Here is a 14,033-nt window from a genome sequence, read left to right as displayed (position 1 = left end):
ATTCTTCGACGCTCAGCCTTCCTTATAGTCCAGCTCTTCCTTATAGTCCATACATTACTACTGGGAAAACCATAGCTTTGATTATATGAACCTTTGTTGGCAAGGTGATGTCTCTGCTTCTTACTATGCTGTCTAGGTTTGCCATAGCTTTCCTCCCAAGGAGCAAGCGTCTTTTAATTTCATGGCTACAGTCACCGTCTGCAGTGATCTTGGAGCCCAAGAAAATAAAATCCAAGGATACAGTACAATTATTATACTTAGCTCAGCCCCTCTGCTAGTGCTGGTTTGACCCTCTGGCCCTGGCCCATTCTGGTCAGAATTCTCTTTTAGTACACAAGCAACTTTGTACGTAATTCTGACAGCTTTTGGCTCAATGTTACATACTTTCAACAACCATTTTGAGATGCATATTCATTTTGTCAGGACATCACTGAGCAGGTCGTGCCCTCAAAGCTGTGCTATTACAAGATGTTTGCCTTTTTTAATTACCCAAACCAGTATGGATTTTTAAAAACAACACACTCTGCGTTTCGATAACTCAAACTTCAGACTGCTCTTTCATGAAGAATATGGGCAACTGGTACTCCAGATGAATTCTTCTGGCAAGACTGGAAAGCAGTCCATCCCCACCCTGTTTCAAGATGGTTATATGTAGATGATGGTGCTCTCAGAGTTTGTTGCTGCTTCCATCCTTTTCTGTCTAGGCTCTGTTATCTCCTTGACCCTGGCTCTAATCTGAGGCCCATGTCCTGTCTACAATACAGCTAGACTTGATACATAGTAGGATCAATGCCTGATTTTGAAAGTGACATCTGGGCTTCTGGCTGAGTCTGCTGGGAATATGTTTTACAGTGAACAAACCCATACTGCTGACCTATACTAGCTTACCAGTCCTTCCTTTCTCCAGGGAAACTGGAAACTGTAATTCTGAAAGGGAGAAGCTAGGACTTCCAGCAATCCTACCTAACTGCAATGCCCAGGATTCTCTGTGGGAAGCCATGACTGACAGGTATACCAGTATGAAAGTTGCATAGGTACATAGTGTAAAGATAGACCCAGTTTCCACATTCAGCCACAGACAGTCATGCCTCATTCTTTGTACTGCTGTTCAGCAGGGAGACTACAAAAGTTAACAGATCAAACAGTAAAAAACAAAAGAAAACCACTAAGTAAGCAATATCCATCTCAGCAGTGATGTGCTTGTTCAGGGTGAACTGCACTTTCTGATGTGTTAATAAAGTGTGAAAATATAGTCCAAAAATAGTTGCAAACTGCCACTTTCATTTCTGGACATATTGCTGAGGGGGGTCAATCTTGTATAAAAAACTGACTTTGTTTTTACACCACCTCTATAACAGTTCAGCACAAGAGGTTGCAAGCTGGTTTGCACCCTGAGTTAATGCTTAGCTTAAAATGAAAAAGAAAATTGCAAAAAGAAATCAATTGAACTTTTGCGAACATGAAGGGCTATGACAGCCTTAATTTTGTATGACACGCTTTTACTGTGTAAGCATTAAATAATTTCTCCTTTGCTAGGGCAAGGACCGTAGTGTCACACCCTGTGTTTTTGTATTATGCCCTGCGCTTTAAAAAATACGTCTTTCTAAAATACTATGATGATGATGAAATAAGTGGTTGACTTCTGGCTTAACTGGCACTTCAAAGTACAGCTGCCTAAACAAATAATACTATCAAATATGTGCTAAGTAGTCCGAGGCCTGATACATGGAACTTCCATTTTGAATGGCATGGGAAGCTGCTTTTGAAATCTTCCCCCCTCTTTCAGAAACAAAGGAAATCACAAAAGAGAGGAAGCTCTTAAAACAGCATACAAGGATAGCATTCTGGATAGCAGGACCTCATTCTGCAGATCCAGGCAGGGCCGGCCCTATCATTACATGGTTTCCTGTGCCCAGATCAGGCGGCGGAGCCAGAGGAGTGGCAAATTGTGCCACTCCCCCCCTTGCCCCATCCAGGGAGGCCCACCACTGCTGCTGCCGCCACCTCCACTGGGTGCCCCAGAGAGCCCCGCCAGCTCTCCCAGTGTAGAGTTTGCTGGCGGAGCTGCCCAGAGCACTCGCCGGCTGTCTGCTGCTCTCAGTGAGAGCTGTGCATCCTGAAGAAGCGGTCTCATGAGCTCCTGCGGGAGTCCGGCCGGGTCTCATGAGACCCAGGAAGCCGCTTCCTCCAGCCGCGTGGTGCAGCAACAAAGGTAAGGAGGTGGGGGATGGGGACATGCAGCAGCAGAAAGAATGGGGGCGTTCAGCACTGGCAGTGTGTGGGGGGTGCACAGTTGTCTCTTGCTTCAGGCAGCAAGGGAGCTTATGCTGGCCCTGGATCCAGGACATGCAGCGGCAACTTGAGCAGATAGTATGGTATCGTACAGGGCAATATTAATATGCTGAGCAGGCAAAAAACAATCACCCACTTCCTGACCCAGTCAAGACACACAGAAAATCTGAGTTGGGGCAGAGAACAGCCTGTTTCTCCCCAAATGACTTGAAAGTGCTTCTTAGAGAGGCCCAACTTACCAATTTGATTTCTGTTTGGTGAATAAAAGGCATTGACTACAGCTGCTCCAGTTATCCACCTATAGAAAGTCAAGAGACACATGGAAGGGTTAATGATGACTGGGAGGAGAAAATTGAAGAGCTTTGAATCCCTCTGAATCTGGATAGCAACAACAACAACCCCTTTTAAATGGAATCCACAACAGGAATCCACAAACAGCACCCTCCCGCCCATGTTCCCCAGCAACTGGTGTACATGGGCATACTTCCTCTGGTACAGGAGGTAGCACATAGCCATCAAGACTAGTAGCCATTGATAGCCTTCTCCTCCAGGGATTTGTCTAAGCCCCTTTAAAGCCATCCAAATTGGTGGCCTTCACTTTGGACAGCTTGAATCAGCATTTGATTCCCTGCTTCTCTGTCAGCTCACTTGGGAGAATAGATTGGCAACATAGTTGAAGCATACATAGTGATCCCTGGTTTTGTGTGTGTGCGCATGTGTGCGTGTGTGCGCATGTGTGCGCATGCGCATGTGTATAAGTCCATTCTATAGTCAACCAACACAGCTGCACCATCCTCATGTATCATTTTAGAACCTGTCTTATGATCTATCATAAGAACTGCGTATGATAGATCAGACCAATGGTCCATCCAGTCCAGCACCGTACCTTCAACACGAGTCAATCAGATGACTCTGGGAAGCTCACAAGGAGAGCCATCATCTGCTGCTTGCTCCCAGAATTTGGTAGTCAGAGATACATTGCCTCAGAACATGGAGGCTGCAGTTAGTTGACATGGCTAGCAGTTGTTGAAAGCCAGATCCTCCATGAATTTGTCTAATCCAGTCTGGTTCCCTCTAAAAGGGTTTGGGCTACAACTCCCATCATCTCTGACCATTGGCCATGCTGTTTGGGGCTGAGTCATAGTGCAAAACATCTGGAGGGACTCAGGCTGGGGAAAGCCTGTCTAATCCTTTTTTACAGCTATCTAAGCAAGAGGCCATCACTAGCTCTTGTATTACTGATTTTTATTTGTTAAGTATGCATTGTGTTGAAGTGGTACTTTCTTAAGTCCCGAACCTTCTGCCAATCGGTTTCATTGCATGACCCCAAGTTCCATGTCCTTTTCTGCATCTTCTTCAGCTCTTCAATTTACCTTTGAGGGGTGATCAGAATTGATCTAGACGTGGCTGCTGCACCATAGACGTGTATAATGGCATGATAATTCTAAGGTCCAAGGGATGATACCTTTGATTTTCAATATCCACAGGGGCTAGAAATCCAGCAGTGTATGTTTTGGATAACAATTAATAAGGTTTACTATAAAAATATTTAATGAGACAAAATATTGGCAGACAATATGAAATCTCTGTTATAAACTGCCTGACTTCGAAAGTTTAATTTATAGAACCCTTTAGAATAAAAGCACACATGCAGCATTTTAAAAATAATTTATGATCTTCTGTTCTTTACACTTTACATAAGCATAAACTGATGCATGTTATGCCGGCTTCATTCAAATGTAATGCTCAATCAAGTTTTAGTGTTATCAGAACAAGCTGCAGAAAGCCTTTGGCTCTGCTTGGGCATGGCTGCAAGGAGAAGTTTGGAAACTTTCGCTTCTGTGTTTGATTAACTGCAGCTTGTTATATCATCCAAACCTGGAAAAACTGCTTAATCTTAACTATGGTTTGTTGAAACAAGCCAACTTCAAACCACGGTTTATGAAACTAGCTTGCTTTAACTAATCATAGTTAAGATTAACCATAGTTTATTATCTGGATGACATACTAAAATGCAGTTAATCTAAAATGAAAGTAGAAGCTTCCAATTTTGCCCTATTGGGGGGAGAGGGCCACCTCCGAACTTGGAGGTAACCGCCTATCCACTGCAGGTCAGGAGGAGTGGGGAGGAGTGCATCTCCACTGTGCTCCAGCTGCCCTGCTGTCACTGCTAGTCAGCTGATTCTGCCTGTCTAGCTGTGGGACCTCGGAGCACATGGTGAGGAGGCAAGATGACACATAGGAAGTGTTATACTGGCACTTCCGACTGCCTCACCCCCCCCCCGAAACGTCCCATTTCCCCTGCTCCATGCAGTTCTTCGGAGTGCAGAGCATGGGGCTGATCCGGGCTGCCTACGAGGCAGCGTAGGAGGGGGTGGAGGGCGGTTCCCAGGAATTGACCAATCCTATGGCCATCTAGCTCCTGACTAGCAGCCATAGGATTGCGCCCTGAGCTGCACCAGAGGGGGGGAGGAATACATGTACCCAAGGTTTGTTGTAGCTCCTTTGCATGACACTAAACCATGACTGAATAGAGCCACTGTGTACCCTTCTATATATCTGGCAAATGCAGGGCTGGTTGTAAATCCATTTACTTTCCTTGCATTGTATTTGCTAATAGTGGTCTCTACAGATGGGTGTTGACTCTACAGATGGGACCCTCATTTAAAAATAATGGAATTACAGAATGGTCAGAAGAATCTGGGGTCATGCCCTGAGTTAATAGCCTTTATAATCTTTTCCTTTGGGACCACTGAATAAGATCAAGCAAATATTTAAAGGAATCCATAATTAGATAAAATTCAGCTTAACAGTTGTATTTGGGGACAAAGCTCCTCTGCACATATTCGAAGGGCATGTGTCTTAAATTCCCCCATGATTAAGATAGCAAAGCAGAATGAGCAGATATAGGATACTGCTCAAAGCTGCCCTAACCTAAACACATGTATTAGAGAGCATTTCTGAGTACGCTTGCTTAGGATTGCTCCATTAATGTTGTGCTTGTCCCCCATAGAACATTGCTAAACAAAATTAATGCAGATGAATGGAATCACCTCTTCCTAACATCAGTTAAAAAGAAAAGGGCGGCTTTGGTAAGTACTGGGAAAAAAGCTGTTTGCCTGTGCTGGTAAGTAGTTTGTTATTGTGTCAGGCTTTGAATGCATACATCCTACACTTCAGCCTTTGGGATCCTTCAGAAAGGGGATTTTAAAGTTCACAGTTTTATCCAGAAAGACTTTGGACTTATTTTATGATGCAGCAATTGGCTGTGCACATCGCTATTAATAATATTTATTGCTAATAGTCTCCATAGTTGAAACATAAAATGTTTGTTCCTTGCGTAGATTGTTGTCCTTTGACCACAGATACTTTTATTCATATCCTTGCTGGAACAGGGACTCGGTGGTCCGCTGCTATTGCTCACCGTCAGCTTGCCACCATTTCTAAAATGCGTAACTTGCCTGGCACGTTGTTACAATACCTTACGTAGTAATTCCTGCTAGCCCAAAGGCAGTGTTGGATACTGCCCAGAGTATTTTGAAGATCAGTGACTCCATCCCTTATTATCTGAAGAAAATAACTTACTGGATCTGACCAATCATATATCTGTCCCAGAATTTTGCCTCTGATGGCTGGTGCAAGCATACTCTTCCCCACAGTAAAATGTTCAGGAATGGGCCAAATCCTGAGCAGCTTACAGACATCCAGTAGGGATAAAATAAACATGGAGGAGTCAGGTCAGTGTCGTACGACCTGCCCCATGATAAAGTTGCAGTCTTTCTCACTACAGACAGGTGCTACTTTAGCAGATGGCCAACCACAGCATTTAAAAAAACCCACAGCATTATATTCACAGCTTAAATAGTTTAAATACATACTCTTCCTTATCCACTTTTTCTCTCAGCTTCTTCAGCCTTTCCTTCTGAATAAATTTTAAGTTTTCAATCATGTTCTTAAAATATTCTTCTTCATTGTAGATCAACTTTAAAAGAGGGAGAGGAGAGAGAAAGAGAGGCGGGGGGGAGAGAGAAATTACAGTGTCATTTGAGAACCAGTGTGGTGTAGTGGTTAGAGTGTTGGACTGGAACGTGGGACATCTGGGTTCTTCTACCCACTCAGCCATGAAGCTCCCTGAGTGACTTTGGGCCAGTCACTGACTCTCAGCCTAACCTACCTCACAGGGTTGCTGTGAGAATAAAATGGAGAGGGGGAGGACTATGTAAGCTTCCTTTGGGTACCTTGCTAGAAGAAAAAAGTTGGGAGACAAATGTAATAATAACATAAAAATAAATATGAATAAAATTGCTAAAGAGAAAGAGAGCCAGAGTGGTGTAGTTGCTGGAGTGTTGGCTGTGGCCTGAGAAGATGTCAGCTCACATCCCCTGCACATTCCTCAAGGTTACTGAGTGGCACATAATGTGGCAGCTTTACTGAAGCTAAGCAGGCTTTGGTCTGGTCAGTGCCTGGATGAGAGACAGCCTAGAAACCCATGTATGTCACCCTCAAAAGGTGCATACAGAAGTAGCTAATGTTGAGGTCATTATGAAAATAAAATAGGATGTAGACAAAGGCCCAGTTCACATGTTCATGTCTATGACTGCAACATCAAATGATGACTTGCACGTGTGGATGAGCTGCCCACAGATCAAACACCACACAGATGATTTAAAAAAAAATATCGGCAGTGTTACTTTCTTTGGCCATAACACACAGACCATAAGAACACATCAATTGAAACAACAACACCAACTTATAAAAATGGCAGAATGATAACATTCCAGATTAATTTTCAAGTCACAATGCTTATGAACGGTGTCAGCTCACACATTGAGCTGTGAGTCTCCCAGCGATTAGAAACTAGTTGATGCGCATGCCTGAGTGAATCAGCCTTCGGGGGTAAGAACAGGTAAGCACAAATAGCCCTAGTAACACTTGATCACCTGTACAAATGAATTATGAGAAGCAATGCTAATACTTCAGCAGGTGACATCTCTTAAGCAGTTGGACTCAATGGCTGCAGTCCACGTGGCAGCCCCAGCTATGGAGGGGGGGAAGCTTCTCCACTGTGAGCATTGGGATAGAAAAGTGGTCCATGTATGTATCCCAGCACTATGGCCAGAAACAAGAGTCCTGTGTCTGCACAGAATGATGCATCATGGCTGAAGTTTGTGTATCCCACACAATCCACCGGGAAGTTACCTTGCATGAGTCCCACTGAAATGAAGAGGAGCTGTGTAAGAGCACCATAATATGTGTGTGTGTTTTTTTAAATGAGGCTGGCACAGGGGACCCCAATGAAGTTTTCCATATAGACACATTGTGCCTGCTCCCATTTAGATGTTAAACTCTTTCGGTTGCTTATAGTGTGTTTTCGTCTGTACTTACATCTTTGTATTCCGCGTTCAGCTTAGCGGTGTCTGTCATGATCTCATCAGGGTAGCCGATTCTTTCTCTGATTGCTGCAGCCTAAAAATAAACCATGGTCTAAAGTGAATTAGAGTCAAGTTGTAAATTCAAACGTCACAGACTCGGGCAGATCTTGCCTGCAAATTTACAGGGCTTTTCAGTCTGCTCTTTTAGATTTTACAAACCAGACCCATCCAGCAGGCAGATGTTTTGGGCAATTAATACCTCCTGTTAGGTGCCAGTTTCATTAGAAGCAATGGGAAGCTCAAAAGCTCCTTAAGAATCCTTTTTGACAGTTCCAATATATAAATGCCACAACAAATTTAACAGCACAGTCAGTTCAGTTGACATCTCCCTCTCCACCCCCCCCTCTCTCTCTCACACACACACACACACACACACACACACTTAATTGGCACAATCCAGGCAAAGTTAAGCACTTAAGCACTATGATTTGAAGGGGGTGGAAAGTCTAAGTATTTGCCTTTGGCTGGATCATGCTCATTATTTTTATAGCCCTTTAGGATCATGCAATGCATTGGCTCCACAGTTGGTTGCTAACTGCATCCACAAACACAGGAAGTGCTAAGTAGTCTTGGTTCCCATACTCATGTCATTAATGTTGAAAAGGGAGACTCAAACATCTTTCCCCAAGGGAAATGTATGTGCTCGGGATACAAGGACAACACCAGTGTCTCCATTCAGGGACAATATGACAGTCCCCCCTTTGAATGTTAATAATATGCATTGTTGTTGTTGTTCAGTCGTTCAGTCGTGTCCGACTCTTCGTGACCCCATGGACCATAAAGAATACTAAAAGCATGGTGTCCTCAAGCTTCCTGTGTTTGCTCATATGACTGATACTGAAGCCGTACAACAGTCTTTCCTTTTCCCACCCTGGAAAGAGTTTCATGCAATGAAACTCCAGTTCCAGGGTTAGTGGCTTCCAAACAAAGTGGTAATCTAGCAATGGAGACCTAGAGTTGACAAGGCTGAGGTTAAGCAATGGTCTGTTCTCCTATTTCCCCCATGATTAATATGAACATATAATGCTATCTTATACAGAGTCAGACCATTGGTTGACCTATTTATTTATTTAAAATTATTTTTAGGCCACCTTTACGGTTAAAACCTAGGTCAGCACTGCCTCACCTGACTGGCAGCTGTGTTTCAAGGTTTCAGGTAAGTCTTTCACAGCTGTCTTAACTGAGATCCTTCAATTTAAATACTGGGGATTGAATTTAGGAACTAGTCCATGCAAAGCATGCACTCCATCATTGAACTATGAGCCCTCCCCACAAAGGTTTTAAAATGAGAGAGCTCAGGTGTCCCTCAGCAAGTCAGATTGTGGGATACCTCCATCCATTTAATCAAAAACACCCTCTTAGACTATTCCATTTTACAATGTTCTCAAGGGAAAGTAGCTGTGGACAGCCAAAGGTAAGCACACAACTGCATGCTGTAATTAGTTATTCATGATGCTGTTAAAATGCTGCACTCAATATGCCAACACATTTGGAACACTCAACAATGGCCACAAGACTGGAAAAAGTCAGTTTACATCCCAATTCCAAAGAAGGGCAATGCCAAAGAGTGTTCAAACTACCGTACAATTGCGCTCATTTCACATGCCAGCAAGGTGATGTTCAAAATCCTACAAGCTAGGCTTCAGCAGCATGTGAACTGAGAACTACCAGAAGTACAAGCCGGGTTTCGAAGAGGCAGAGGAACGAGAGATCAAATCGCCAACATTCACTGGATCATGGATAAAGCAAGAGAATTCCAGAAAAACGTCTATTTCTGCTTCATTGACTACAGTAAAGCCTTTCATTGTGTGGATCACAACAAACTGTGGCAAATTCTTAAAGAGATGGGAGTACCAGACCACTTTACCTGTCAAGAAGCAACAGTAAGAACCGGACTTGGAACAACCGATTGGTTCAAAATTGGGAAAGGAGTACGACAAGGCTGTATATTGTTGCCCTGCTTATTTAACTTATATGCAGAGTACATCATGAGAAATGCCGGCTTGGATGAATCACAGGTCAGAATTAAGATTGCCAGGAGAATTATCAACAACCTCAGATATGCAGACGATACCACCCTAATGGCAGAAAGCGAAGAGGATCTCAAGAGCCTCTTGTTGAGGATGAAAGAGGAGAGTGCAAAAGCTGGTTTGAAATTCAACATTAAAAAGACTAAAATCATGGCATCTGGCCCCATCACTTCCTGGCATATAGAAGGGAAATAAATGGAAGCAGTGACAGATTTTATTTTCTTGGGCTCCAAGATTACCACAGACGATGACTGTAGCCATGAAATTAAAAGACGCTTGCTCCTTGGGAGGAAAGCTATGGCAAACCTAGACAGCATAGTAAGAAGCAGAGACATCACCTTGCTGACAAAGGTTCATATAATCAAAGCTATGGTTTTCCCAGTAGCAACGTATGGCTGTGAGAGCTGGACTATAAGGAAGGCTGAGCGTTGAAGAATTGATGCTTTCGAACTGTGGTGCTGGAGAAGACTCTTACGAGTCCCCTGGACTGCAAGGAGGTCAAATCAGTCCATCCTAAAGGAAATCAACCCTGAGTGCTCATTGGAAGGACAGATACTGAAGCTGAAGCTCAAATATTTTGGCCACCTAATGCGAAGAGAAAAGTCACTGGAAAAGACCCTGATGCTGGGAAAGATTGAAGGCAAAAGGAGAAGGGGACAGCAGAGGATGAGATGGCTAGATAGCATCACCGATGCAATGAATATGGACTTGAGCACACTCCGGGAGAGAGCGAAGGACAGGAAGGCCTGACGTGCTATTGTCCATGGGGTCATGAAGAGTTGGACATTACTGAACGACTGAACAACAACAACAACAAAGAAAAAGTTGACCATCATTAATAAGCCCATATATAACAGGAAGAATGCTGCATTTATTTTTCTCACAAATTATCCTTTGCAATGAATAATTTCTGCTATTCTCTTCTTCTGTTCAGATTTTGGATAAACTACTACTACTATTACATTTATATCCCACCTTTCTTCCAGTGTGGAACTCAAGGTAGCTAAATGGGGTTCCTAGGTGGTCTCCCTTCTAAGCACTGGCCAGATCCAGACCTGCTTAGCTTCAGCAAGGTAGCTGTCTCATGTGCCTTCAGACCAGGCCCTGGGACTGGTCTGAAAGTAACAGCCTTTTATTTACCTCGAAATTACAACATCTTTCTTACAAAAAAAATATAAAAAAATACTTGCCTTTTGTTCTGCTTTCTTTTTGGTTGGTTCATCCATCCAACTGAGCTCTTCCAGTGTTTTTATAAAAACCTCACGGATTTGTGTAATCATATCTTGTACCTGGAGATGTACAGTACAGTAAGATGTAGGCTGCAATCCTATACCTATTTACTTGAGAGTAAGCCCCTTTGAACTCAGTGGGACATACTTCTGAGTAGGCATGCATACGACTACATTGTTAATCATCCAATTTTGGCCACAGGTCATATTCTGGCATGCTATATTCCAGTTGCATTTCATGGAAATATTACTTTTTAGTTTTCAAAATAGGTTGAGCATGACAAAATTTAACTCACTGTAAAACCAAACTTACCAAGTAGAGCAGTTATTCCAAATAATTACTTTGTTTTTTAAAATATTTCCATGCCTTCAAATGAAAATGATGGGGCTAGTGTGGAGGTATATCTGCACTACAGACTGGTATTGGTTTTAATACCAGTCTAACTGGGTTCCACCAAAGAATCCTGGGATGCAGTTTCCTCCTCACACAGTACAGAGCCTAGTGTTCCCCAGCAAGAAGGCAAGACAAATCAGTAGCTTATGCAAAACTAGATGTGACATTGTGTGAATGAAGTTAAATTGCACGATTTTTGTTATGTAAATAGCAGCCATGAGGAAGCCTAGGCAGTCTTGGACCAAGGAAGGTGGGAGGGGGAAGTTTAACTCTTTCTCTCCCTGCCACCTGGGTTATGAAAGAAAGAAAGAAAGAAAGAAAGAAAGAAAGAAAGAAAGAAAAGCTTTGGCAAAGCTGCAATTGGAATTACAAGGGAAGCTCTGATTGGTGCCCTTTGTCAAACTTCTTGCAGCAAATAATTGCATAACAAAAAACATGTTTCCTGTCATTAACATCACATATAGCTTGGCCCCTAGATACACTGTAAGGCTCCTGGTTCTTACATTTTATTTATTTATTGTATTTATTTCGTTTCTGTACCACCCAATAGCTGAAGCTGTCTGGGCAGTTCACAATCTGGACGGTTAAACCTGCTTTTTTTCAAAACTCCAGTGTATAAATAAGATGTAAGCCTTCAGCTCTTTCTTTTTTTGGCCCCCACCTTTCTCCACTACTGAAAGCCAAACGGATAGTGCAATATATGCATTCCTACTGGCCACTGCTCTAGCAAGAAAGTGTGAAGTGTTTTGTCTAAGGATAAGAGCATGGCTCGTGGCATTGTTAGCTGCCCCATGACACTACACTACCCTTGCAGTGGGTGTGTTGTGTTCCCACTGCAACAGCCTCAGTCTTTATCATTGCCAGAGGTGAGTTAGTGGTTGTACAAGATTTTTTTAACATTTAGGGTGCAATCCTATGCACGTTTAGACAGAAGAAAGTCCTACAATTCCCAGCATTCCCCAGCTGGCTGGGGAATGCTGGGAGTTGTAGGACTTTTTCCTGTCTAAACCTGCATAGAATTGCTCCCTAAATGCTTTAATTATTAGTCAAGTTTAAATTTTACAGTGTGGTGCCCCCAGTTCCATTATGAGGCAGAGACACAGATGGCTAGGATGGCCCTGATCCAGAGAAACCTAGCCGTGCTTGAGCCCTGTTGAAATCAACGGGATTAAGGTCATTGTGCAATTGATTTCAATGGGACAAACACAGCTTGTTTTCTCTGAACTGGGGCTGATGTAATTGGAGTGGTACAGTAGTGTGGGACTTGGAATGATTCCCTTCTAAGAGCCATCATAGAAACAGCTACACCCACAGCCGCAGCCCAGGACCCTGATATACTGGGAACACAGTGTAAAAGGAATGTGACAGTGAGGCAGCACAGCAGAATTGATGTATTCCATTTGCAGACTGGTGCTGTAAGTAACTCTGCTGCTCTTGCAGATGGCGGCTGTAGGGAGCTACTTTCTGATGTCACATCTCTGTAGAATTAGGGTGTCAGGAAGTCAGTAGAAGGAATGTGTATATATCTTGTTAGAATGTCAAAATGTATCTGTTTTAATGCAGTAAGGCAGTGCTCATTCTTGTCCAAAATAGTTAATAGCCGATATTGTGTGAATGGACTTCCACTCTCACAACAGACCTTTCCCATCCTCTTCTTTCGGCATAGCTCTCTGTGGACCACCAAGATCTGCCCTGAAGGGTCCCCAACGCTCCAGAGCAGATTTGGGTGGACGGCTGCAGAGGGGAGGGGGAACCTGTTCTCTTGATGGACACAATGGATTTATCCCCAGTATCCAAGAGACAGATTGGTTTCGAATTGACTAAATGCATATCTGCATGGACCCCTGTTCAGATGAACTAGTGTTGGTATTGCCCATAATCAGGCCACTGGAGGTAGAGGCAACCTGCACCGCAAATGGAAGCAACTTCAGTGGACAGAGGGTAGGAATGATGTTAGCCTGGAATTGTTCTATGTTGTGTGGGCAACTTGTGGCCCTCCAGATGTTTTGACCTACAACTGCCATCAGCCCTAGCCAGCATAGCCAATTGTGAGGAATCATGGCACTTGCAGGCCAAAATATCTAGAGGGTAAAAGCTGCTAACCCCTGTTCTGTGTCATGTCATTCCCCAATAGGGCCATTTGTTCTCCCATTTTTCGTCCTAATGGGTAAAGCAAGAATGCAGGATGCTTCTGAGCCAATAAGTATGTCTGTTTTGGTGTTTAAGCAGCCATCTGATATTCCCATCTGAAATTAAATCTACTAAAAATTTAAATATCTAGCAAATAACACAGATCTAGCAAATGATCTGAGGTTGTTACCACGTGTTTACTGTCTCCAGCAAATGCTTCTGCTACATATAGCCTTCCCACAGCATTCTCCATGTTGCCATTGACGTAGTTTGCACAACGGCGCCAAACGGCAGTGTCTGAGGTTGTGCCATACAGCACCTGTTGAGCATAGACAGTTGAGAGATGAGTTACACATGTAGTGTTACAAGCAAGAGCACATGAGTTTGGGAGAGACGCATGTCATTACGGAATGCTTTTAACTAGTGTTAATGGATTGGTGTTAATGGGAATTAAATTATATTTAAAGAACACTGGTTAAGTGAGTACATGTGAGTATCTCTCCTGTTTCTCTTTCCAGCTCTAAAA

General features: G+C 43.2%; 1 protein-coding gene across 8 annotated transcripts in view; it reads right to left on the bottom strand.

Annotated features, from left to right (window-relative positions):
* Nucleotides 1–14,033, bottom strand: part of MME (membrane metalloendopeptidase) — a 127,484-nt gene that overhangs the window by 17,316 nt on the left and 96,135 nt on the right. For all 8 annotated transcript variants that reach the window (XM_084847315.1, XM_084847316.1, XM_084847314.1 and 5 more), the window contains 5 exons: nucleotides 13,698–13,826; nucleotides 10,945–11,043; nucleotides 7,678–7,758; nucleotides 6,171–6,274; nucleotides 2,532–2,590 (listed from right to left, as the gene is read on the bottom strand). In XM_084847315.1, the coding sequence (XP_084703441.1) occupies nucleotides 2,532–2,590; nucleotides 6,171–6,274; nucleotides 7,678–7,758; nucleotides 10,945–11,043; nucleotides 13,698–13,826 (472 nt within the window). The remainder of the gene's footprint in view (nucleotides 1–2,531; nucleotides 2,591–6,170; nucleotides 6,275–7,677; nucleotides 7,759–10,944; nucleotides 11,044–13,697; nucleotides 13,827–14,033) is intronic.

This window comes from Heloderma suspectum, chromosome 3 (assembly GCF_057233095.1).
Source record: "Heloderma suspectum isolate Gila_16-S chromosome 3, 16-S_ref, whole genome shotgun sequence".
NCBI lineage: Eukaryota > Metazoa > Chordata > Lepidosauria > Squamata > Helodermatidae > Heloderma > Heloderma suspectum.
The sequence above is the reverse complement of the archived record's forward strand: the minus strand, read 5'-3'. Positions and strand labels throughout refer to the sequence as shown.